Below are 27333 nucleotides of genomic sequence, written 5' to 3'. Positions count from 1 at the left end.
TCAGACGGCATAGGAGACCAAGGGCACACCAGTGAAAGCAAGGAGGGAGCAGAGAAAACCAGGGGAGGAGGAAGCCAAGTGAACATCGGCACATGCTCGGAGGCAGCAGAGGTTTCGACAGGGCAGCTATTCCTGGGGACTGGATCTGTAGACGGTGATGTGTGACAGGGCGAGGGCTCTTCCTGGAGGACGTGGAGCACAGCCCCACAGGTACTGACCTGTCAAGCACAAGGCGACAGGTCTGCAAAAGGACAGAGGCAGACCAGGCAGGCAGGGAGTGGTGGCTGGTTCCTTGTGGGGCTGGGGCGGGGGCACTGCTGTTCCAGCAACCTGCTGGATGGACACAGTCTGTTTACGATGGGAACACTGTCTAAGGTTTAATGCAGTTGTTTAAATTGTGCTGTTGGATTATTCTGAATATCCTTTTATTTAGACTGAATGACTTAGTCTAATAGGACTTGAGAGATTACTGTATACTCTCCCAACCATACCCAGGGAAACTGAAAGCGAAGCATTTTCATTTTTAGCTTAAAATGAGTATCCTGGATGGAAAATTCACATACAATTATTTACTGATTCCCCAAATTAATATTTCAAAGATTCTAAACAGGTGGGGCTGATTTGGCTCACAGGCTTGTGTCTGGGCGCCCATTTCGACCCGAGGCCGCTACGGAGGCAAGAACACACACGCCTGCAAGGCTACCTACCCCGTGAACAATTTCCGCCTGTTGGTTCCACAGACAACCTGCAGAAAGCCAAGAGCGGGAGAAACAGGAGGGACTCAGAAGTCCCCCCCACCCCCGTGCACACTCACCTGTCAGGGAGAGGTTGAGGAGATTTTTCCAATCTCTGAGGACAGTGGCTAAATTGTGCATGACTTCCATCTCCAGCTGGTCAACTTGACTGTGCACAGGAATCCTCGACTGTCCTTACTTAAATGTGAGGAATCTGCCCTCCTCCCTTCTGGCTCATAGGTTAGGAGTGGGGCCCAGGAGTTAAAGCACTCTTTCAGAAAGTCTGAGTTAGACTTCTCATGACAATTGGGCATATTTAAATCTCCGTTTTCAATCAAACATTAGGAAATAAATAGGACTTGGCACATGGAAGAGCAGAAAAGAAGCTGCTTATTATTCTCAAGAACATAATCAACTTACTTTCCATTTACATCTTTGGTAAAGGAATTTATAAATTATATCCCATGGGATCGATGTGGAACAAAGAAGAGAAGATTTTATAATATATGTACACAGTTAACTTTTGCATGTATGTAGAACAGCTTTCTCTCTGCTCCTGCCCTCCCCATTGTGGGAAGAGAATTCTGCTTTCCCATAATAAAATAACAATTCTAGCTTTGCTCTGGCGGCACATGGAGTTATGCTTTACGGCAAGTGCCAAAGAATGACGTGGGCTAGACCCTGAGTTCCAGCTCTTTTTTCTTTCTTTCCAAAACGGGAAGATAATCCTGGTCCTGCCTCCTTGGTAGGACTGTGGTCAGATCCAAATGCAATCGTGTAGGGGAAAGGAACTGGGAAATGGCTTAGAAGGAATTACCGTCAGAAGACGCTACAGCATTTTCTTCTCATGTGGGCCCTTTTGTCTCCCACTTTAAAATGCAGGTCTTTGGAAAGCTGGAATCTATTTTTCTGAAGGGAACCCAATGGTTTGAGAAGAATGTGGACTATTGCAGGAACCCGTGAGGGCTGGTTTCTTAATGCAGGGGCCACATCCTTTCAATGAGATGTTGCAAGAAATTGTTTCGAACTCGTAGGCTCTATTCAGTATGAAAGATTTTTAAGCAGAGCCTTTAATTCTTGCTTTACATGGTCAGCTCTGTATCATGCTCTGGCTGGAAGCAAATTACCAAGGGGAGAGGTGGGGGCTGGTCCAAATCACTCAGGGTTGGGGCTCTGAAGGTACTCATTTTCCTAAGCAGCCTGGGCCCAAGGCCTTCCCTGCCACACCTTTTCAGGTTAACATTCCATCTTTTCTCAAACTCTGTTTTTCTTTTATGTGTATTTTGTTGCATGTGGAAGAGCAATATGGGAGTAGAAAAAAAGGTTTTGGGCCAAATAATGCAGTATGGTTGGAAATGCTTCCCTTGTGCAGATTTGGCATAAAAATAAACTTCTCTGGGAGAGGGCTGTTGGTGCTTGTTGTTCATTAATATGCTGAAATGATTTCGCACCCCCCCCCATTTTGAAAGTTCTTTGAGGCTGATTTTTATTCATTTTTTTTCCCTGGGAAAAGATAAAATGGGTGGGGGGAAGAGGTGTGAGGGGGCAGGATGTAGAACTTATGAGAAATACTACCATTTGTGTGGTTCTTTTAGTTACATAAGGCTTAGGAGATTGGATGTCTATGCTTGGGGATTGGTGTCTTCTTAGGAAAGAAGACATTTAGGGAGAGCTTTCTTTTCAAGTGCCATCAGCTAAACTTGACTTGTAGTTAGCAGATATGGATGTACAGGACAGGCTCACTTAGACATGGAAACACAATACCTGCCAAGCCCACACATCCCTGGTGAAAAACCACACATGCTAACATACACACGTGCACACGGTCCTTAGTGAACATATAAGACTCCTCTTTCAGTAATTTCTTTTTTAGCATTCTAGGTGGGGTACCTATTTGATGTGGGCACAGCTAGGTAAAAGAAAAATGTATTACGTTTTCTTTTTGGTTTTATGAGGATCCCTTGAGTCAAACCAAAGCCCTTGATTGGGATGCCATTCCCTGAACCAGGATGGAAACTCTGTAAGACCAGGGACTGTGGCCATCCTGGTCACCTGTGAAACCTAGTCACTCGGCTTAGTGCCTAGCATGGAGGTAGTGCCCAGGAAATATTAGTTGACCTGTGATTTGTGTCAGGGGAGAGTTCCGGGGGTTCATAGCCTAGAGGGTGGGTGGGTACCTGGCTGGGGGTCCGTGTAGTCCACAGTGTAGCCATCCAGTTGTAGAAGTTCCTGAGGCTCCGCTTTTTTCTCCCGGTAACTGCACATGGCAAATGTGTACTGACTGACCTGGGAAGGAAAAGCACAGATGGTAAGGTTGCTCCCCTAGGGCCCATCTTCCCTGAAGAAGCCCTCTCTGATCAACCATGTCCTTGTCCCTGAGGCCCTGCACTTAGTAGCTGGCTTCCAATTGCATTTTGCTACCTCCTGGCTGTGTGACTTAGCGCAAGTTACTCAGCCTCTCTGGTCCTTTGGACCCTCCTGGGTAGACTGGATGCAATCTGAGAACTGACCTCCTCACTGGCGTATTGTGAGAGCTGAATGAGTTCACATGTGGCATGCACTTGGGATTTGTTCCTAGCACTAAGTAAGTGCTTGATAAAAGCTGTTTGCAATTACTATTACTGTTTGTTATTTTAATTGGCTAAGCCATATGAGATTGCCATTCTTTGTAGGTCAAAACTGGTTAAATAGTGGCAATTTGATAGGTTTTACCTAATATAACCATGGCCCTGGCTGGTTCCCACGTTCCCACAGGCCTTTTGGTCAGCATGTAGGGACCAGACGTTCATTTATAAATGCCCCAGCGACTTTTGGTTACCATTTTATTTTTTGCAAGCCAATTCTCAGCATCAAGCCACACATTTTATTTCCCCTCCCTCTTCTCCTATGGAAGGAGTGCTTTCAGTTGCTTTGAGAAGTCTTCCTTGCCTCTCAGACGAGTGCAGGAGTGACACGCTGTCACAAGCAATGAGCGCTCTATTGCTAGGTGCCAGTCACAGTCGAGCCATCCTCAGCCCCCGATGGCCTGGCCGTTGTCCCTGTGCAGCCCTCATGGCCGGCACAGGCGTCCCTGCCAGTGCTGGGCGGCTGCTCCACAGCTGCAGGCCGGCCTTCGGGACCCTGTCGCCACAGTGCATGCACAGCCGGCATGGATCCTTCGCATTTCTACATCTGGCTCATCTGCAAGGAGTCCGTGGGAGAGCAAGCACCCTTCGGGGTTTGGGCTAAAAGCTCGTGGGCATGTTTACCATCCACGATGTCACATGTCTTAGAGAAGGAGTGCCACATCCCTTATCTCTTTAGTTCCCTTTATTAAGAGAGACATTTTCTAAGTGAACTTTGATCCCTGCTGGGGACATTTTTAGCCTCCTCCATGGTGAGATCTTTTTTTTTTTTTTAATGGTAATAAGAAATTGGTGCTTTCAAGCCCTGCACCCATCTCCTGCATCGTCTCGGGCCTGCCAGTCCTACTGGCAGATAAACGAGAAGGATTGGTATATCTATTGCTGCCCTCTGTTGGTTCCTGGTGACAACTTTCTTCGTAATGCGTATGATCTGCAGAACCGGCTCCTTCTAGTGCAAGGCCTGGAGGGACTTCAGGGGAAATAGAAGGCCAGATCACGAAGAGTATTTTCATAAGTGGACATGTATTATTCTTTGTAATAAGCAGAATAACCAATAGCATCCTCTTCTCTTAAAAAGGAGGGTTAGGAGTGCAAGCATGGGGGTCACATTGGCCAGGGGTCCTATCCCAGCTCTGATAAGCTCCCACCTGTCTCAGCGTCCTTGTCTGTATTTTACGTGCATCTTACTGTTGCTGGGGGATTAACTGAGCAATGAAGGGCTTCACATACCATGTACGACAATCACAGAGCAAATGCTCAATATATGCATTTAAATAAGCAGCTTCCTTGCATTTAGCACCAGCATTCTAATATAGAGTAGTTGAATAGGTATATTTGCCTACTAGATTATAAATCCTTTGAGGGTAAGCCTAGCGAGTCATACATCTTCGTTGTATTTCCCTCCTTATAAGCAAAATCTACCATATAAAGGGCATTTGCTCTTTGAGTCTGATTGGTTCTAGAAAGTACGTATAACCTAATAAAGAGGGTTTTTCCTTCCAAATTTACATATGTTACTCCAAGCACAGCACCAGGCCTTTCCAACTCATTACTGGTCTGAATAACTGAGCTCCCAGGTCCCCAGCATGATAGTGGTCATACATATTGCTGGAATGTTTCTGTCGTGATTTTTACCTGTCTCTGGCAACACGAGAGATGATGTAGTTTGTTAATGGGATGATTAGCCAGAGAGTTGCAGATACTAACTTGAGATCAGAAAAATATAACAACAGAAGGGTGTTATTTCAAGATTTATGCATTTACTATTGCTACACGCTTTGGGCTCTTAGATTTTTCTGTTCTAGTTCAGGTGCTTGCTTTCTGGAGCGCTGTACTCTGTTGCCCTCTTCTGGTGATATAGCAGAAGTTGTCCTGACAAACTTCGGGCTCGCATAAACTAGTTGGTTTATCAGAAGCATTTTAATTGGGGATTTGGTGACTTTCTTTAGGAAATAAAGGCAGGGAGAAGAAATTCTAATTACTGCAAATTTCAGGGGGAACCTAAGTTTTTCTGGAGTGCTTGAAGGGTGGGGAATAGTAACAGGTTTGGAAACTTTTTGATTTTTTTTTAAAGCCTCTACAAGACGACACTAAGTGAATGAAATGAATGTTTCTCTACCACAGTAAAATTCTCTTTCAACTGCAGTTTGATAAGAAGTTAATGAGATGGTGAGCTCTATTGTAATGATGGCAGAGAGGCACCTAGAATACATGTCAGAAGTCAGAGAGTTGGCCACTGCTGTCAGAGACGCTGGCCTAGAACAACAGAAAACAGAGATCTCGTGACCACTTTCATCTGAAAGTGTCCTTTGGGGAGAAGGGCGAAAGGACTGTAGTGTTTACATCTTTGGGATTTTCAGCTGGTGGTACTTTCATATAGAATCATGGGATGGGATGGGCTGCTGGGATTTCAGAGGGTACAGGCTTCGAGATTTAAGAGCTGCTGGACCTCCCATACACAAGGCACCCTCAGCTTATTTTCAGATACTATTTAAACTAGGAAGAGGTTTATTAATAATGTTTCTTAAAGAGTGGACTGAGGCCATTTTCATTAGAGTGTATGTATGGGAGGGTGGGGGAGAGGTTCTAAAGATGCAGATTCTGTAAGTCATAACAACAGGATCTCAGGTCAGGGTGAGTCTCAGGGACTGGCATTTTACATAATTGCTCTAGATATTTCTTAAAGCACACTAAAGCTTGAGAACCATTGCTTTAACATATGGGAACTGTCCAGAAACTTTCAGGTTGTCCCTGACTTTCAATTAGATTTAACAACTTGAGTCCAAATAGGAGATGGAAGGATCAGTGCTTTCTGGTCCCCTGACTCTCCTTTCTCCTTCCTCCCATCACCCCTGGAAGACTGAAGTGCATGCACATACAACAAATGATACAATGTATTTGTCTAAACCCCCTGGCTTTGCCTTTACCATCACTCCTTATAAATGCCTCAGCTGTCATTTTTCCTGAAACCCTGGTCATTAGCCCTTGCCCAAAGTTCATACACATCCATTTTAGAAAAGAGTTCTTTATTTATGGTTCATTCATTAATTCATTCATTTAACAAATATTAGGTATTGTGTTTGGTGCTAGGAATATTAAGATGTACAAAACTAGATAGAATTTCTGTTCTCCTGTCTAGTGTGAAGGTAGACATTAATCACATTACCTCAGAAATGAGTAACTTTAATGGGGACAGGTATAAAAAGAGATATATGATACTGTAAGAGCTTGGGGATTTGGTCTACTTGGGTGGGCAGGGAAAGTTTGCATGAGGAAGCACTGACTGATTGAGCCAAGATCTGAAGATGGAGAAATTTTTATGATGTGAAGAACAAAATTCCCGGGACCAAGGACCTTTTCTCTTTTTTTAATTTTATGATGCTTAACTTTTTTTAAAAAACACATTTTATAAGTAATCTCTACACCCAGCATAGGGTTTGAACTCACAACCCCAAATCAAGAGTCGCAGGCTCTATGTAATGAGTCAGCCATGCGTCCAAGACCATCTTTAATGTGACTTGGTTGTAAATGAAACGTCACAGAGTTTAAATCCTAGACTCCTGATTAATTTTAACACGAAAGCCACTTGGTGGAGTAGAGGAAAAATAGGTTTTGGAGTTATACAGACCTGGATTTGATTCTCAGATCCCTTATTTTCTAGGTGTGTGACCTGGTACAATTCAGTTAACTGCTGGGACTCAGTTTCATTATCTTTAAGTCAAGATGATGGTAACAATTGTGGAACATTTCTTATATTTGAATACAGAGCATTCATTTCCCTGGTAGCTGAATCCTGATTTTACTTGGGGAATCATGGCCTTCCCCACTTTCAGCCCATTATATAGTTTGTTTGGGGCTAATTGAGCCTCAGTGCGGAGGTAGGGTGGGTGGGACATGTGGCCCAGGCCTAGCCAATCAGCATCACATCTCCTTGGCAGCAGTGATTGGTGCAGGGATGGGCACATGACCACACTGGGCCAACGAAAGATCAATTAGGGGATGAGCTCAAACTACAGAGAATGAAAGGCTTTCTTTCCTCTGGGACTGCTAAACTGCTGTAAATCTTGACCCACCTTATTCTGCTGCATGGAGAGATGTTGCTTGAGGGTGGTGCCAGCTCATCGGAGAGCATGGTCAAAAATCAGAGTGGGAGATGAACCATGAGAGACTATGGACTCTGAGAAACAAACTGAGGGTTCTAGAGGGGAGGGGGGTGGGGGATGGGTTAGCCTGGTGGTGGGTATTGAGGAGGGCACATTCTGCATGGAGCACTGGGTGTTATGCACAAACAATGAATCATGGAAACTTCATCTAAAACTAATGATGTAATGTATGGGGATTAACATAATAAAATTTAAAAAAAGAGAGAGCGAGATGGTATTGATCGAGAGTCAAAGCCTTGATGGCTGTGTTTGAGACCTGGACCTACCCATGCCAGAAAACTCTTTATTCAACTGCTAATTTAATTAACTAACCAATACAGTTCTTCCCTTTTTATAACGTATGCTAGTTGGGTTGATTGTTGTCATTTGCAACCAGAATATAAATAGAAATGCCCTTTAAGGCAATGTAATTTTGGGTGGGAAAAATAGACATTCATTCAGAGAGTTATAAATCACTCAACTACTTATATGTTTTACAATTCATTTGGGGGGGTTAAGTTACTTTAATATGGTTTCCTGGGTGACAACTGCTATATTCCAAGGCATTTTACATTATCTGACAATATTTTATTCAGATTTAGTGATTTTTCTGAAAGCTGAAGCAGTCAGAGTGTTTAGTCTTTACATTATCTGTAGAGAATCAGCAATAGGATATGGATTTAGGATATTGATTCTATCTGATACAAGGTAATTGAGCTCTAGAACATTGTATATGCATAAATCTCTTTGGGGACCTGTTCCACCTGAGTGCTTGGAATCACGGAAAGCCTTTGGAGTCAGAAGACGTGCATTAGGTTTCACCTTGGCTGCCTATTAGCTGTTGACCATGGGCAAGTCACTTAGCCGCTCTGAGCCTCACTTTCCTCAAATATGAAATGGGATAAGACTTATTCTCACTGCAGTGTAGAAAGGGTGTAAAGACCAACTTGATGAACACTTTATAAAGTCTAAGAGACCTTATAAATATAAGCAATTGTTAGCATTATCAGAAGAGACACAGAATATTATGGTTTGTATGGTTCTAAAAGGGGGAAAAAAGGCTCAGAAATACTTTGGATGACGACCAATCAAAAACTGATTTTAACCAGAAGTCTTCTAGGCGTAGAGTAAAAATATTTTATTTTTAAATTTAATTTATTTTATTGAGTACAAATATTTTTAAAATAAAAAGATCATAGCGATGAGACTTTCTAGCCTGGTCTGGGTGATGAGTTGGCTGCTTTCATTTCTCCCCTATACACCCAAGGTGGGGAGCTCTAGTTAGAACTCTATGGAATTGGCACCTTCATCATTAGCATTGGTTTGGTCAGAGTTCCTAACAATGGTAATCAGTGTGTTTAGTCCTTACCATGGCATCTAGGGTTTAGAATGAATTTACCAGCAATTTCTTGATTTGGAGTGCTCTTAATTTCCTCTTAATCTCTGGGTTAGAGTTTGCAGCCATGATTTGGGGACATTTACTGGAATGTAAAGGAACATCACTGAGGAAGCTTTGTCATTTCATCTGCATATAATCATTTGTGTAGCTACTCTGATGCTCGGCTCCATGGAGGGCATAAACTCTGAGAGGGTGTAGTCTAAAGGGGTTGGAGCCTTCCCTTTAAAAAGGACAATGACCACTGAGGCAATGTTTCTCCAAAGGTAGTCTCTGGACAAACCTGCATCAGTATCTCCTGGTGTACTTGTAAAACATACAGATTTCTTGGCCTCATGCCAGACCTACTGCATCAGAATCTTCTGGATGGTGTCCTGGGATGTGGATTTTAAATAGCACCCAGTAAGGTGGTTCAGGCCCATACTTGGAGAACACCATCTCATTGCATAGGAACACTTAAGTCTCCAGCACAGAAACACCCTGCAACTGCCTCATTCTTTCCACGCCTGTGGGGGAGGGCAGCCTCCGGCCACATCTATAATGATGTTAGCCCCAGTCCTTAAAAATGGGAATCGCTGCTTGGGTTCAAAATCCCTCTGAGGATGTCCTTTGTCCCGGGCTAGTAGGAAGTCCATTTACAATCTATCTGTTGGTTCCTCCAAGGTAGTAGCACTAAAAGGAAATCTCACTTAGGGAGAATTTTAATAGCACTGCATGACAGCCAAAATTATAGACTCTGTGTGCTTGTCTGTGTGTGTGGTGGAGGGGAGACCTGGGGGTGGGAGGGGAGATGATTCTGAGGAGACTGGTGTTGGATGTATTCTCTTCCTCTTAGGTTTTTCAAACTATTTTCCTTGTATTAAATCTAACGAAATTCATAACTGTGTTGGAAATTATGTGTTGCAAACTCTTTATAAAAACACCTCCCAAGACCTAACGTCTGAGTAGAGAGGAAGAAACATTCAGTAAGTCACTCGGGTAGACATGCTGCTTCTGTGTGGTTTGTGCATTGGGCTCTACAGAGCATGCTCTGGTGCTGCCTGGGAGGCCAGGCCAACTCACAGGGGATTCCAAGACAGGTTGCTGTGCCCAGTGAGAAGCACTGAAGGGGGAGAACCTTGCATCATCTTGCCCTGCCTCTTTTAATGCATTTTTGTCTGTTTATAACACGCTCTCTTTAGAGGGGACATCAGCTGTTTTTGCCCGTCCAGCATCCATTTCTCTTTCTGGTAATGGCATCCTGATTTTGCACTGGAGACAGCCCAGTGGGACTGTGAGTCAAAGTGCCTTGGCCTGCCCCTGCTAAAAGCTGGGTGTGTGACCCAAGCTGAACCAATCTCTCTCTCATATTTGGCCCTCAAGTGGAGATGCAAGGATAGAAAATGGTCAGAGCCAATCTTGTCTTCTGACCACATCGATGACTGGCCGTGGTTCCCTCCGCCTGGATTTCTGGAACCTACTCTGAGTCCTGTAGTAAGGATGGGTCATTCAGCTTTTTCAACAATCCTATAAACTATCTCAAGAGCCTTCTAATACATTATTATTAATACCTTAATTAGCTTGGGTCTGTTTCTGCTGTTTGCATATATAAAGCACTCTTAACAGACACCCTTCTGGAAGTGAGAGACCGGGCCTCATAGTTCTTCTCTATGACCTACCAATGTGCGCCACACAAAGTAGGGGCTCAATAAATGTTGGTCAGTTGATAGTTTGAGAAAATATATCTCAGGATGAAATGTCCTCCTTTGCCTACCCATGGATTATTTGGGGGGTTGGGCAAAATTCCAAAGTTTTCCTCGGGCTCATTTATTCTAAGGCTTTGTTGTACCCCATAGCAATCATGAAAGCAAAGATGACCTCTTGCTTATAGCCAGAGAGATGCATTTTTCCTTAGTGGCACAGCAGAAACGTGACTAGATCTACAGAAAGTCTAGTCTTAGAAGGTTAGAGTTGGTAGAACTTTTAAGGCCATTAGACCTATAAAGCAGTTGCTTTATAGTGAGGTTTTAGAATTGGAATTGCCCTAAATACCAGTCAGTGCTTATAGTTAACACAGTAACCCAATGAACACCTTTAGTCACTAAACTACAAGTTGACTTGCTTTGTGGCATCTTCCAGAATATAGCATATATTAATTTTCTATATACTTTGGTGGAACTTGGAAATTGAAAAGGGGCAATGGCAAATTTCCTTGTAAATGGAAAAATCCTGGTACAAGAAGCAAATGAACCAAATTTTAAAAAGTCAGGGGAGATTCTCAAGGACAAGTATCACTATTTCTGGAAATTTTTTCTTAAATAGACAAGATGGCAAAGGTACTATTTATATATTACTCATATATTATTAATACGAATATCTGCACCTCCCTCTGTATCTATATATAGATAGATGTTCCTTGCTGCATGGTTAATAATAGTCTCAACTGGGGAAGCCCATAAGTCTTCAGAAAGGAAAATTCTACAGGTAGTTGAGCCAGAGCTATATATGCAATCATGGAAAAGTGTCTACAGTGATTTATGTTAAAAAAAACAAAACAAAACAAAAAGTGAGCTGCAGGACAACACAAAGAGTTTAATTATACAGTAAAAAAAAGAGTCTATCTGGAAAGATACATTCCAGACTGTTAAACATAGTTATAGGAGGTTAGTTAAGACTTCTGGAAGCTCCATGCATCAATAAGAGTGGAGAGCGCCCCCACAGGGAATTCAATATCAAAATACTACACAGTAAAATAGATGTCAAAAGTCTAAGTAAATTCTGACTTTTCTCATAATGAGTATCTTAGTGCCTTTAGAAATAGCAAATTCTTTTAAAGCAGTGTCAGTGTTCCTAGTGCTCTAACCGGGCACGTGCTTGCTTCCTCCCTGGGGACCTCCATCCCGGCAGTGCGGCAGTCCACTTCTCCTACTTATCTTATGTGCTCCTGTATTCTTAGACTTTTAAAAGAATGAGCCATTAATTTTGAAAAATTTAGGTGATATAGAAATAGGGAAAAGGAGCACAAGGGAGTGCTGTGGGGACCAGAAATGTTCTACGTCCCTCTGCATGGTGGTTAGTTACATGCTTATACATGTATAAAAATTCACTAAGCCAAATGCTTGAGCAGTGTGTGCTTGAGGTAAGTTATACCTCAAATAAAAAACATTAATTACTCCTATCAAATCTTTAATACTGATGGCTCTTAGACGGACAGAGTTGAAGAGTTACCTGAACCAGTACAAAAAACCTTTTCTTCCATCTCTTCCAGACATTCTTACCAATGGCCCATAAATACCTAAGGAAAAGGAAAAAGACGAGAGTTGCATTAATGCTTGAGTGACTGCACTGTTTAATTCATTTGACCATGAAGTTTGGTACTCATAAACAAGGAAATGCATGCAGCTCAGAAACAGAAAGCAGATTTGGAACCTGTGTGATTGAGAAGGAACAGCCCACAAGTTTCACTTCCATTTATAGAAGGAATTGTGGCCCCTCGTCACACTTGACTTAGATTCCTTGATTGATTCCAGAAAGCACCTTGGAAAATGTTACATTGTGACTTAATTTTTGTATGTGCTAAAAGTCTATTAGATCCAGAAACTCCTGCCAGGTGCTGCACAGGGAGGAAAAAGAATGCTAAATCCTACAACTATTACTCCTTTGCCTCTTTCAAGTCTCAGTCAGGAATCCCCCTCCATCCCCTTCCCCCAGGGACTTTCTTTTTCTGTAATTCTGTCAAATGCAGGTATATTATAGGGAGGAAGTTTGGAGTCAACATAGAAAGTCCTCCCTATATCTCTCCCCCTTTTCCAAATGCTCCTATGTTGATGGAAATTAATCTTGATATAGACAAATGAAATAAAAGGAGAATTAAGAACCACAGAGGCACAACTCTAAGCTATCTGGAGATTTTATGAGCAGTGTTACTTCATTCATGAATTACTCCATCGGCCTTGTGGATTGCTGCCCGCCCACTGGTGCTGATCAAGGAAGTGAGGTTTTCAGGCTCTACTGGACCAAGTGAGGAGAGATCTGGTCATCCTCAAAAACATTCAAATACTTGAGGTCCAAAACTGGCTTTATCTGCTATAAAAACCAACTGGACAACATCCAAATTCTCACTTCACCTGGAATCAGAATTTCTGCTTTGGAACATAAAGAAGAATGCACCTAATTAAAATTTATACTGTTTGACAAATTTCAGGGGCTCTTAGAACTGACTGGTGGCCAAAATCTGCTCAGACCTTTAAGCCAGAAACCCAGGAGTCAACCTGGGTCCCTCTGTTTCTTCATCCTTTTTCCTTAATTACCAAGTGCAGTTGAGATATATATATTTACCTCCTGCAAAGTTCTCCACTCTGCTTAGTCTCTCCCCTTCATACCTTCACTATTTCAGTCCCAGCCCCAGTTTTGCTTCCATAGACAGCTGTAGAGGGAACTCTTTTTCTTTTTTTTTTAAAAGATTTTATTTATTTATTTGACAGAGAGAGACACAGAGAGAGAGGGAACACAAGCAGGGGGAGTGGGAGAGGCAGAAGCAGGCTTCCTGCTGAGTAGGGAGCCCGATGCGGGGCCGATCCCAGTACCCTGGGATCATGACCTGAGATGAAGGCAGACACTTAACAACTGAGCCACCCAGGCACCTTGTAGAGGAAACTCTTAATGGGTGTCAGGGACACCCAGAATGATGTTCATCCTCCTCCTGGCTGTGACATGCATCCTACCATCTGCAAATGCGATCATGACTTTCCCTGCTGAAACTCCTTCCGTGGCTCACCCCTGTTTACATGAAGGGAGCCTCAAACTGTGGCCACTCACATTCCGCTTTGCCAATTTATCTTAGATCTGTCCACCTATTCTATGGTTTACTTGACATTTTCCTTTAAAATGACTTATTTAACATGAATAAATTTATTTTGAAAGAAAACTTTATATTTTAGCCTTGATACACTACATATTATGCCTTCTCCCAGCATCTTATGTTCAAACTCACATTCTTCCTAAGTTTAAATCCCTACCTTGATGTCATCACCTCCTGGGCCCTGCTGATAATTCTTCTGTTACAATGATCACACTGCTATAATTTATTTGTTTTTATATTTATTGTTCCTCCTGGACTGTGAGTGAACTCCTCGAGGGAAGGAACCTTATTCCTTCTTTCTAAATTCTCGTTTCTAAATTCCTAGCACAGAACCTTGTTGTTCTTTTTAAATTCCTGGTAAAGTTCTTGATATGTATGCAGTAGGGAGTCAGTGTATAGTTGTTATATTTCATTTGGTTTTGAATGCCATGCTCTTGGGGAACCAGAGCATCCTTTATAAAGGTTTCTGATGGGATTTTAAAACACTGCATAAAGACATGCAATCCATCACCAAGTTCTCTGAATTTTCTTTCCAACATATATCCCAATTCTTTTTTTTTTTAAGATTTTATTTATTTATTTGACAGAAAGAGAGACAGCGAGAGAGGGAACACCAGCAGGGGGAGTGGGAAAGGGAGAAGCAGGCTTCCCGCCGAGCAGGGAGCCTGATGCAAGGCTCGATCCCAGTACCCTGGGATCATGACCTGAGCTGAAGGCAGACGCCTAATGACTGAGGCACCCAGGCGCCCCAAAATATATCCCAATTCTTTCCATCCCCACTGCTACTCCCCAGTCAAGCCTCCATGATGTCCACCTGGGCCATGGCAACAGGCTCCTAACTAGTCTCCCTGCTTCACTCTTGTCCCTACTCCACTCACGACACAGCAGACAGAGTGACCTTTAAATGGGTAAATCGGATCATTAATACACTCATTCTAAATCAGGATGGGAAACTGTGGAAGGATTTCAAGCAGGGCAGAGACACAATTATATTTCTATTTAAGATGATCCCCATGGTTGCTGGGTGGAGAAGGCATTGTGGATGAAAGGGGCAAGAGAGAATGCAAGGAGATCAGCAAGGTCACGGGTGCAGTGGTGCAGGTGGGAGAGAGAGGATGCTGTCTGGACTGGGACAGAGACCATGGCAGTGGTTGGACGGCTGGTAAGTGCATCAGCCCTGAGGTCAACCTGGTCAGCTCCACTGTTGTGTGGATTACCCAGCTGTAATCCACTGTCCTGGACAGTGCTCTCCACCTTCTTGAAATAATCTATTAACATATTCATGGCAGAAATTGACCTTCAATGGGAGGCGTGGCCAGGGCTACTGAGAGAGGGTTGATATTGTCTTCCAGTTCTAGTTGGGATGGTTGCTCTGAGATGCTGGGCAAGGTGCTTAACCTCCTGGTGTCCTAGAAAACAGGTTAGGGCCAGCAATGGTTCTTCTCAAACAGGGTCACTGTGGGGATTAAGTGAGATGATTCTTGTGGAGTATAAGCACAAGGCACAGTAGAAAGTAGATGCACAATAAATGCCAGCCTTATTTTAAACTATCTCTGGGTACAGAGGAAAGCATATCATTACTAGTAGTAAATAATAGCTAAATATGTGAAAAGAAATCTCCCTGGACATATAGACATAGAAAAATAGATGAAACAAAAATCAAATGAAGAAAGTGGGTGAAAAATTTTGTATTTGTACTAATGACTGGCAAGGTTGTCACAGTCTCGTATTTTTCTGGAGTTACATCTGGCAGCTACTACCCATTATGTCTTTCCCCTTAACTTGAACCCATGTAGAGAGATTCAGAACAGTGAACACAGGAGAACACTACATCTGAAGTTTATAGTTTTAATTGATGGGAATGAAACCAGGAAAAGGAATGCATGAAAACCCACAGAATGTAACTCATACTGAAGCATTAATTCTCCCTTCAGAATAAAAATCCTAGCTACTGCTTGACCACATTTTACTACTGTGCTGTGCCAGGCCCTTTGCTTGAATTTATTGTATCTACCTGGAGGGGGTAAGGCCTTGAATCTGGAACCATGTTGCCTAGCTGTGTGTGAGACCTTCAGTAAGTTACTAGATGTATCTCTGCCTCAGCCTTTCATCTGTGCAATGGGCATAATAATAGTAGCTACTTCAAGGACTGTTGGGAGGATTAAATAGTTAATGGAATCTACAGTGCTCAGAACAACACCTGACACAAAGTAAACACTTACTAGCTACTTCATGACATCACTATTCCTATTTTACAGTTGAGGAACCTGAAGTTGCAGGAACCCGCTCAGGGTTCCGCAGCTGGTGAAAGACGCAGCCAGAATGAAAACTTGGAACAGCCAGGTTCCAGAATACCCCTTCCATGCTGCTATTCTTCCTCCCATTTTAGATGATGACAAACTTTGGTGTCTTTACCGAAATGAGAACACGAATCATTCTTCCAGTTGAACTTTTCCAGTGAAAGGCTTCTGAATGGGAAAGCTGAGTGGGATCAGAGAAAAATCAACAATTCTCCTTTGCAAAATATCAGTTGGTTTGTGTGAAGGAGGGGCTTTCCCTCAGAGGTTTTCCTCAGAATTTATTGCTAATTTGGCACATACCAGAAGGTGTCAAAACCAAGAAAAACTGAGGGCTGCACTGTATCATTTCTGTCTAGTCAGCTCCGGCTCTGTGTTCTCTGAGGTTGAAATGCGCTCAGTAGACAGAATGAGAAGTACCTGGAGCAGATGGGAGCTCTGTCCCTGCAGACATCCAGGTGGCTTTCCCCTCCAGCTCCTCACACTACAGACAGATCTATCTGCATGGGCATGAGTGGCCTTCAACTCTCTCTTCAGGCCATCAGGATTGTGGAAATTTGGATTTACAAGTAGATAAATCATCATTCTAGTGTTGTGAGTAGAAGTTTAACCTAGTGGTTATATCTTAGGCTCAGGGTGGAAAAACCTATGTGGGAATTTTGGCCCTGCCATCAGCCATCCTTTGGCTTGGCTGTCTTGTGCCTCAGTTTCCTCAGCTGCAAAATGGGGATAGTGTGTGAATTTGTTGTGAGGACTGATGGAGAGCATGCATGGCCAGGGTTTAGCACAGACTGGCACACAGGAAGTGCTTCATTACATTAGGCCATATTGTTGCTTGGCGTTATCCTTAGTAGTAGCAGCAACAGAGGTAGAAATAGTAGTTCTAGTACAAAGAGCACTTAACTACCAACTTTGCAAAGGATTCATCTTTGGATTCTTTATTTGAACTTTGGTTTGGCTTTGGGGTGCACATCTACTGGGAAATAAAGCAAAGTACATGTGTCTGGGTTTGGAACTCCAAGCCACATTTTGCTTTGTGATTCTAACATATCCTTGCTTGTAATATTTTTGTAAAACCTATGCCAGCAGGTCATTGACATCCCTGTCATTCGCTGGGGGCATTTTTGTTAGATGAGATCCCAGAGTGAACTATGAAGGACTAAACAGAGAAGAGAAAGATGCTCTTGGGTCTCCCATGGCCCCCTGGCTTCAGCATCCCTCTGCCCTGGGGCTCCTTGGCAGGACAATACCCATGGTGATGCTTGTAACTTGTCATATGTATAAAAAAAAACGGGATGGTCTTCCTTCATCTGACGTTTGTGAATGTTAATGAATTAGTCAGCTCTATTTATTAAGTATCTTCTGTGCTTAGCATGAGGTGTGCGCATGGTGGGTGCTCCCTAGCTATTCATGGGGAAATTTTTTATTGTATGTCTTCTCCCAGGATGGATGAGTACCTAGTGCAGAGAGAAGAGTACGTGCTCCCCTCAGGGTGTCTACCAGAATCAACTTGCCCCTGGACACCGTACAAAGGGGTAAGGATGATTGAGAGGGACATGGAAACCGGGGATAGTTTAAAGTTTCAACTTGGGGGGCTGTGGAGCCAGAAGTCACCGAAAAGCCTAGAAAATGAGGAGTTGGTGCCATTCTGGTTTGGTGGAGATGAAGTTCAGCCCTAAGGGAGGAGGGGGCTGCATTTGTTTTCCTCTTTGTCCCTGTGCTGCCATGGCACCTAGCCCATCACAAGTGGTAATGAGGCAGGGCCTTTTAAAAACATTTTCTTTTCTGCTAGAAATTCTTCATGTGAATTTCTTTTAGAAGAGCAGTCACACTGAGACAAAACCAAGATTCCCACTGGGAGGCATCCCTCCCCTCCTGCGAGAGTGAATGAGAGCATGGAGGGTGCTAAGACTCCAGATGCCTCAGGCTTCTTGCAGCAGCCCAGCAGGAAAGAAGCATGGGCTGGGGAGAAGCACAATAAATTAATGAAAGCAAACAATGGTGACAATAGTCTCCACCACCAACTCTTATGTAGCTGTAGCCCTAACCATGTATCAGCCCCTGTTCTAAATGCTTTACATGTATTAACTCATTTAATTCTCACAGCAACCTTATGAGGCAAAACTATCATGACTTCCATTTTATGCTGAGCAAAATGAGATTCACAGAGGTTAAGCAACTTGCCTACAGCTGGTAAGTGGTTAGTGCCAAGGACTACATCCTAGGCGATTGCCTAGTTGGCACTTATAGACAATAATACAAAAAAGAAGATAAAACAGAATCATAAAAGTATTCAATTAGTCTAAAAGAACGCAAAAAAAAGGAAAAGAGAACAAAGATCAGATGGAACAAACAGAAAACAAAAAGCAAGGTGACAAATAGCAATTTAATTTAAACCTAACTATATCAATAATCACATTAAATATAAATAGGTTAAATATCCCAATTCAAAGGCAGAGATCTTCAGATTGGATTTAAAAGGCTAGAGCTAATTCCATGCTGCCTACAAGAAATGCACTTTAACTCTAAAGGCATAAGTTAAAAACAGTAGGATGGAAGGGATTTACCATGCTAACATTTGCCATTTATTTTTTTTAAAACTTTTTTTTTTTTTTAAAGATTTTATATATTTATTTATTCATGAGAGACAGAGAGAGAGAGAGAAGCAGAGGGAGAAGCAGGCTCCCAAGGAGCAGGAAGCCCAATGCGGGACTCGATCCCAGGACCCTGGGATCATGACCTGAGCCGAAGGCAAACATTTAACCGTCTGAGCCACCCAGGCGCCCCTAACATTTGCCATTTAAAAAGCTGGAGTGGCTGTATTACTGTCACACAAAGTAAATTTCAGGGCAAAGAATATTACTAGGGATAAAGAAGAACATTTCATAATAATAAAGGGGTCAATTCATCAAGAAGACATAATAACCTTAAATGTTTATGCATCTAAGAATAGAGCTTTGGGCGCCTGGGTGGCTCAGTTGGTTAAGTGACTGCCTTCGGCCCAGGTCATGATCCTGGAGTCCCGGGATCGAGTCCCGCATTGGGCTCCCTGCTCGGCAGGGAGTCTGCTTCTCCCTCTCCCACTCCCCATTTGTGTTCCCTCTCTCGCTGTGTCTTTCTCTGTCAAATAAATAAATAAAATCTTAAAAAAAAAAAAGAATAGAGCTTCAAAATAAATGAGACAAACATGGACAGAATTGTAAGAAGAAACAAACAAATCTGTAATGATAGTCAGAGATTACGATACTTCTCTCTCAATAATTGCTAGGAAGTCCTTAAGTTTTTGGATGATTTCAACAATACTACCAACCAACTTAATTTAATTGACATTTATAGAAAATAAGCCAACAAGGGAGAGAAAATGGAATCCTAAAACTATTCAATTAGGTCAGTAGTAGTAGTCTTGTTTGAGAGTCTGTGCCAATCTGAGTGGTGTTTTAGAGATTTGCAGGGAGGAGAGAGAAGTGTGATAGTTTTGAAGAACAAGAGGTCTAGAGTAGTGGCACAGCTAAGAACATGGAAGAGGAGAGGGGATTTTTAAGAAGCATGGCTGAGACTTATAAACTGTATCCCCTTCAAGTTTCGTTGAAGCATAACAGGGAAATCAGATTTGCTGTAAATTACTCTGGGTTGGTGTACTGTGGTTCATTAACTGAATCCAGAGTGGACTCACGGGAGCTCTGTATTTCATTCAAGTTTTGGGTCCTTTGTTAGAATAACACAATTCTAGACCCAGCTCCAATGTATAATCTCATTTGGGCAAGTCTGTTCACCACTCCACATCTGTTTCCCTATGTGTAAAGTGGGATTCATTCATTCACTTATTCATTTACACACGAATAGGCTAATTTATTAGACTTTTACTACATGGCAGGCCCTGTAAGAGCTACTTTGAACAAGGGATACAAATGTCCCTGGTGACAAGGAACTCACAGTCCAAGGGGGAAGAGAGATGACAAACCAATAAATAAAGAAATATGTGATGTGTGAGATGATGATAAGTGCTCTCCTGAAAATAAAGCAGAGTAAGAGAAAGAGAGAGGACACACGTGGGCTAGGAAAGGAAGGCATTTTGATATGGTACAGAGACATGCAGAAATCAGGTGAGCCATGTAGAAAGCTGGGTGGAGAAGAAGAGGCATCCAAGGCAGAGGGAAGAGTGGGGACAAGGGCCCTGAGGTGCAGGTGCACTTGGAGTCTTTGGGGAAGAACAAGGAGGCCAATGTGGCTGGAGGAGTGATCAAGGTCAGGTAGGCAGTGGAGTCTTATAGCCATGGTAACAACAATGGGTTATACTCTGAGATGGGGGATCATTAGAGGTTTTCCAGCATTGGAGTGGCATGATCTAACTTGTGTGTTAAAAAAATTACTCTTGCTTCATGGTGGGAAACAGACTACAGGGAAGCAAGGACAGCAGTAGGGGGCCTGCTTACAGAGTAAGGGCACACATGAAGGGGAAGAGGGATGGAAGCTTGGATCCAAATGGTGATACAGTGGTGATGAGGAGAGGCTGAACTCTAGGTTTATCTTGAAGGTGCAGTGAACAGAATTTGCTGATGGATGAGATGAAGAGCAAAAGCAAAAGAGAAATGTCCAAGATGACCCCAAGGTTCTTGGTCTGAGCAACTGGGTGAAGGAAGAGGCCATGTATTAATATGGGAGGATAATGATACCTAGTCCCTGTGAGGCTATTTCAAGGATAAAATGAGAAAGTGCATGTGAATACACTTGCTGAGCTTGAAAACACCATTCAGATGTAAAATATGAAAAATTACTCTCCGAGGACTTGCTCCTTGTCAATAGGCCCAGATCCTAATGTCTTAAGGCCAGAAAGTAGTGTTGACTTTCTCAATAACATTTTTCTGTTCAGTAAGGAAAGTTATTCTGAGTGGTCCAGTGGTTCATTCAAGGAACCACAGTCCGCCAACAAGGACTCATTCACAGTAATTCTGATTTTCCTTTTATGTTTTGGTAAACATGAAAGAAGATAAAATTTATAACCTCAGCCATGCATTTTAATTCCCTTCTCTCTACTATTCTTTAAGCTCTAACACTATTTTGATATTTCTCTCCTTCTTCCCCACACAATAGGGCCCAATAAAGCTATTTTAACTTTAAATGAAAAAAAATTGCAGTCCATAATAAACATTTTTATTTTCCTTGAGTCACCCCTTGCACAACTAATGCTGTGCATGCCTGATTTAGGCCACATTGGGTCTGACAATGTGAGTAAGAAAGCTATTGGCTACTTCTCAGGGCTCCCTTAGGCCTTCCTTGTTATTTCCTGGCAGAGGGGTGATTTTTACATGGCAGGCTAGTAATATGAAATAGCGATATAAGCTGTCAGAAGGGAGTTACATATTTCTTCTGTCATCTGTAGGGTCAAGGTAGCCTGAAATGTCTCAATAATTTTACAAATGAATCAACAGAAAAATCAGTGAATTCAGATCAGTCAGTTCAGTTTCCAACAGAGTAAATGAAGAGAACGTGGGAAATGGGAATGTGTCCCATGGAAAAATTAATACCCATGTAAAGTATGCTGTGGGGATTGAATGTGGGAGTACTTGGAAAACTCCTAGTTTGGTGCTTCAAAGGGGCTGAGAAGGTGGGTTCAGCTACTGATCCTTGAAGGAAGTTTAAAAAGACTGAACTTTTGAGGACAGACACATTCAATCATATTTTTGTTCGGTCTCTCTCTGGTCTGTCCTACCCTCCTCATTTCTCTCTCTTGTCTCCTTCCATCCTGCCCACTCACACTCTGGTTCCTTTAGCAAATAGTTACTGAGTATTTATGAGCCAATATTTTGCTAAAGATGCAGAATCTTTTCCTGTGTGCTATAGAGACCTAAAAGAATTCTCAAACCCATTGTCTTGAAACTGGAATGTTAACATCAAGGGGGAAGAAATACGGGGGAGAAATTCCACTTAACATTTTTGGAATATATGCCAGGAGTATGATAACAAAGAGGAAAAGCTGACTTCACAAACATTTCATGAGATATCTTCGTGAGATGCTAACTTGATTGAAGAGAAGCTGGCTGCCCTTCATCACGAACGGTAGAAAAAAGACTACATGTGTAGCAAGGGTCTAGCTCACTCTCCCATGGCCTTCCCATGGCCACAGGCAGAAGAGTTTTGGCATAATCCCATCTCAGGCTCTGGGAATAGTTTGGCTTCAAGATAATGCCATGCAAATTCTCTAAGTCCATGCCATAGCTCAGGTTCAGTACTGGCCCTCCAGCTTGTTGGGAGACCTTTTCTTTTCTGGAGTTCCCCATGCCTGAGGCCTCCAGTGCCTTGACTGGGAGGTATCTATCTTTCTCTAGAACCTTGAGTGTTCCATGTTCCCTACAACTCCAAGGCACCAAAGCTGGAATGCTGTTCTTTTTCCCCAGCCACATGTTGCTGTGGTCTGCTCATTTGCTGGGGCGTGTACTTCCTGTCCTGACTGCTCCCTCCTGGACCTGTTTAAAGTCTCTATTTAAATCTGTCTTAATCAGTGGCTAGTCCCTGGTGTTGGGTTTTTGCATTCCCCAAGCCTCGAGCACATAACCAATTCTCAGTTTTCATGTCAATTTTATCATTTTAAACCATCTCATAAATGCACACACCCCAAGAGAATTGAGACGTATTTACTGACCAGAAGGGTTAAGCAGAATGGCAATCGGTACCTGCAGAACCCCTGAAAAACAATCCATTCCCTTCCACTGGTTAGATATCCCGCCCCATTCAGAGTTATATGGCCCAACTTCTCTCTAAGTGACACATTCACATTTACTGTGATGGTGGGGTCCAAGCAGTTTAATAGACCATGGCATATACCCTGTTGTCAATAAACAATTTCTGTAAAAATCATTGATCTGTGAAATAAAACTTATTTTACTTATTTTATGCTACTTGAAATCACTTAATTGCTCATGTCTCTCAACCTTAAGAAACTGAAGGTGATCATAAATTTTCTATGTTTTGGTCATTTATTTAAAGACTACACTAAACACTAACACTGATTCAATGTGAATTGAACGTTCGAATGTCGCCTATGGTACCTGCTCACGTCTCTTGGATGTGGCTGTTCATGAAGGTGAAATTGGATGATTCATATAGTCTGAAAGATCTAGATGCCACTGAAAAGGTACATAAAGCCAATAAAACCTCCTAAACCGGAACCACCCAGCATGCTTCTGGGAACATTTTGAATTGTACTGGAAATCCTATTAGAAAAGAAGGAAATTATTCTATCTTGACAGCACAAATACACATACAGTAATCATAAGAATTGAGGAAGCTTATAGTAATCTCTCATGAATCCTTTATATTTCCTTCCACGTACTTCTCTGAAGATCAGTTTTTCTTTTTAGAAATTATTTTAGAAAATATGGATGGAGATTTCTCTAAAACTCCCACTCGGAGAAGAAACACTTACCCAGAATGCTTCATGTTCTGAGGCTTATCCATTCGGACAGCAAGTTTGATTTTGAGGTCTTGATCGGGGCAGTTTTTGGAGACTGTCATTTTGTGCCACTCTGACTGTTTGGGGCTGTTTGGGGTGGGATGGAGAATAACCTGTAGGGAAAAAGGACAACCATCTTAGCCAGAAAATGGAAACCCGGTCATGGGCATGTTTTTAATCAATGAGAAACTTTGCTGCTGAGAAGCTGAGTGTCTTGTCCAGCTCCCATAGCTGGCAGGCATTTAAATAAAGCAAAGCCTGGCCGCTGGACTCCAATCCAAGGCTCTGACTACCAACTGTGGTTGCCTCGTACCAAGCAGACCAGCTCGAGGACAGAAATGGTATTCTCTTGCTCTCTTCTCTCTCCCCTGGCTAATTCAGCAAAAGTCAGGATCATGGTTTCTGTGATTCTGCTTTTGCATTTTCCTAAAATTCAGAAGTCCTAACGCAACCCAGAACAGACAATGTTCACACACGATTCTCTCCCTGTAAGAAGATAGATGTATGAAAGGAAGAAATATCCTTACACATTAGGGCACCTCTCGTCCGCTCATCTTTCTACTCCTCAGGATTCCTTCTCCTGTTTCAGGAGGAGACATCCCTCAAAGGACACAGGGGAAAATGGAAGGGACTTTATGTGAGACCTACGGAAGGGAAGGGTCTTGCTGACACTCACACATTTGCACACCATTTCACCAGGACTTGACATCTCTGTCACAAAACACCCAGCTCTGTCTTGGCTTGAAAGGAAGCACACACAGCAGGAAGGATGGGCTCTTTGAAAGTGTCTTTCACTCTATGCTTCAGATATGCTACTCTCAATGTGGGTCTCCTGCTTGGTTCTCACTGCCTCCAGGGCCAGAAGCGAGGCAAAGATTTATGGATAACTCAGCACATCCCCTTCTTCATTTTGCCACCCGAGTTCTCAGGAGCCACATGGGATCCGAGGAACATGCACTCAGGCAGGAGCGAACTATCTGGAAAATCCCCTAAGCTGAGGGAACAGGCACTAAATATAGGCACAACGAAAGCTGGGCTTGCTAAGATTTGCTTTTGTGGTGGCAGCGTGCCCTGCTTTGTTGCACGTGGGCTTTGGCTCTGTTTTCACAGCATCTATTTTCTCTAGGTGCAGGGGAAGGCAGCCTCTCTCCTGGGCTACTTGCACCTCTGCAGGGGGACGGGAGGGGCTTAGAGTCTCAGAGGCAGACACAGCCTTCCAGATGCTGTCAGCCTCACCGTCCGCCTGTAAGCCTGGCTCGTAGGGAGGGTGGGAGCCGATGGCTTCCCGCGAGGTGGCGCAATGAGAGCTCAGGAAGAGTGGGAGAGCTGGGCGGAAACACAAAATCGGCCCCCTCTGACGGGTCTTGTTTGTGCTGATTTTTCACCCCTTCTCATTCCAGGCCTGAATTCCCTCTCTCTGATGAAAGAAAATAGATCATTTTTGCTAAATGCAAAATTTGAGTCTTCTCAATGTCTTATGGCATGATTGAAATAGGAGGCCCGATTTTTTAGACTGGAGGCTGCCAAAGATTTTTTGATCATGCCCTATGCCAGTAAAATATGTTGAGCCAATAGCCCAATTTCTGTAAATATACTGCTATCGATATAAAAATATATGACCATCAATATACAAATATATAAATATCATTATTTATATGTTATATAAATATATATCATTATATTTATATTTTATATATTTATATTATATACACTTACTTTGTATTAATATATTACATTGTTACATGTAGCATAACATATACACAAATAAAGAAGTCTTAAAGATGAGCTAAAGATAAAAAGCTATATTTTTAAGTATCTTGCTAATTGTGGCAGCTTTATACTATTATTAGCCATATTTTAAGGTACCCCATATATTTAGGGCAAGGCTTACTGTTCATGATACTGGAAGTAAATCTGTAGCTCAAGTAGTCTTGTAAATCACTTCAGAATCTCTTGACTGACATCTATCCTATCTGATTACTTTGGCAGTGATTTTATCTCACGATGCGGATGACAGCACGCCTGCTTAGCAGGATGGGTGTCAGCTCCACCATTTTTGCGCTGTTTGCCAGGCTTGCAATACTAGTAGCATCCTGAGATTATAGCACTTTTGTAGTAATATTTGCAGGCCATTTATTCATTCTGTGAGGGTTAATTTCATTAAAATTCTATCATCAAATGGATCAACTGACATAAATGGTACCAGCAAAGTGTAGTATGTTGTAGGATGCTGGAGGCAAGTAAGTCAGGGTGCCGCTGGGCAACAGAGACCCTTCCCTCCCCTCAAGAGAATGCCTGTCCCTATATGTCACTCTATATGGTGTTCTATTTCCTGGGACCCCAGCTTTGGGGAGATGAAGAGAAGGGCGCTGCTGATCCCAGGGAAGCTGACCCTCTTTCCTCAGCTAGTTTGGCCTGAGGGGTGAGGGGGGGTGATGTGCTGGGAACCAATGAGGAGGAGGGACTGGTAAGAGAAAGCCCAGCCAGGGCCAGAACAGCAGCAGGCAAGGCCCTGAGCCTCCTTCTGCTCCTGCCCATTTGGCAAAATCAAAGCAGGAGCAGTGCTCTGGGCACCCGGAGCTCGTTAACAGGCCTTCCACCATATGGATTCTGGGCGTGTTTCCCACTGGCAATATGGTGTCCATTCGCCGACACAAATGACCACAGCTCATTACTGGCCCCTCCACAAAGACTTCTTCTTCCACATGGTGGCTCCCCAGGGAGACTTCCTCTCCGGGGTAGATGGAGAGATGAGGTCACTGCAGTTCTCCTCCATCTTCATCTCCACCCTGCCATGTGCCTGACGGGTTGACGACTCCTTTGTATGTGTCAGCCCTGCTGAATTATTAGGGTCCTCCTGGGTGCACATGAGCCCTAAGCAGTCCAGACACCTCATCTGGACATTCCAGGCTGCTAATCAAGCACTTTGTCATCTCAGCCGAGGCCCATGTATGCTGTGCTTTGATGTGGTGATGCTGATGTGGGAACACAACCCACTCTGTGCAGCGAGCTGCATGCCAGCCAGCCCCAGCTTCTCTTTGTTACCTGGGCGCATAGGCAGGTCCTTCTGAGGGGCTGCTTTACCCTGAGGCTTTACCTGACTGATCCTCTCCAAGCCTTAGCCTATATATCCTTCTCTGCATCCACCTCAGACCCGGGGAAGGCATTCCTGACGATCAGACTGGGTTACGTCCGCTGGCTATGTGCTCCCAGGTGTTCTTTCTCTAGAGACCACTTACCACATAGCACTATAATTCCGTTTTTATGTCTATATCCCTTAAGTTTTTTGAAGTCAGAGCTTTTTGCCTGTCATTATTTCTGTTTGCTCTCTGCATGCCACAAATGATGGGACACCATGGGCTCACAATCCTATCCCATGAATAGAAGTTTGATAATATTACAGTATTTGTAAGCATGTAGAGAAACAGTCACTTATGCCTTTTGTGGAAATATCAATTGGTGTATACTCTTCAAGGGACAATTTGGTAGTATCTGTCAAAATTCAAATTTCATTCAGCAAAACGTTTTTTTTTGAAAACTATCCTACACATACACACACACACATGTGCAAAGAAATAAATTCAAGGCTATTCACTGAAGCATTGTTTATGCAGCCAAAGACTGGAAACAATCTAAATATATTATGATCCATCTATACATGGAATATTACACAGCTATGAAAACAGGAAGCACGTCAGCATGGGCTGACATGGACTAATCTCCGAATATACTGATACTTCAAGCAAAGTGCAAAGCAGTATGTATACAGTAACTTCCAGCTGTGCGCTTTCTTTCTTCTCTCTTTTCTTTCTTTCTTTCTTTCTTTCTTTCTTTCTTTCTTTCTTTCTTT

General features: G+C 42.9%; 1 protein-coding gene across 7 annotated transcripts in view; it reads right to left on the bottom strand.

Annotated features, from left to right (window-relative positions):
- CADPS (calcium dependent secretion activator) overlaps positions 1-27333 on the bottom strand; it is a 476998-nt gene that overhangs the window by 154834 nt on the left and 294831 nt on the right. For all 7 annotated transcript variants that reach the window (XM_034997161.1, XM_034997160.1, XM_034997163.1 and 4 more), the window contains 3 exons: positions 23457-23596; positions 12104-12170; positions 2912-3020 (listed from right to left, as the gene is read on the bottom strand). In XM_034997161.1, the coding sequence (XP_034853052.1) occupies positions 2912-3020; positions 12104-12170; positions 23457-23596 (316 nt within the window). The remainder of the gene's footprint in view (positions 1-2911; positions 3021-12103; positions 12171-23456; positions 23597-27333) is intronic.

Source organism: Mirounga leonina, unplaced genomic scaffold (assembly GCF_011800145.1).
Source record: "Mirounga leonina isolate KUSES-001 unplaced genomic scaffold, KU_Mleo_1.0 Mir_94, whole genome shotgun sequence".
NCBI classification, from domain to species: domain Eukaryota; kingdom Metazoa; phylum Chordata; class Mammalia; order Carnivora; family Phocidae; genus Mirounga; species Mirounga leonina.
Note: the sequence above shows the minus strand (reverse complement) of the source record. Positions and strands in the feature narration are given on the sequence as shown.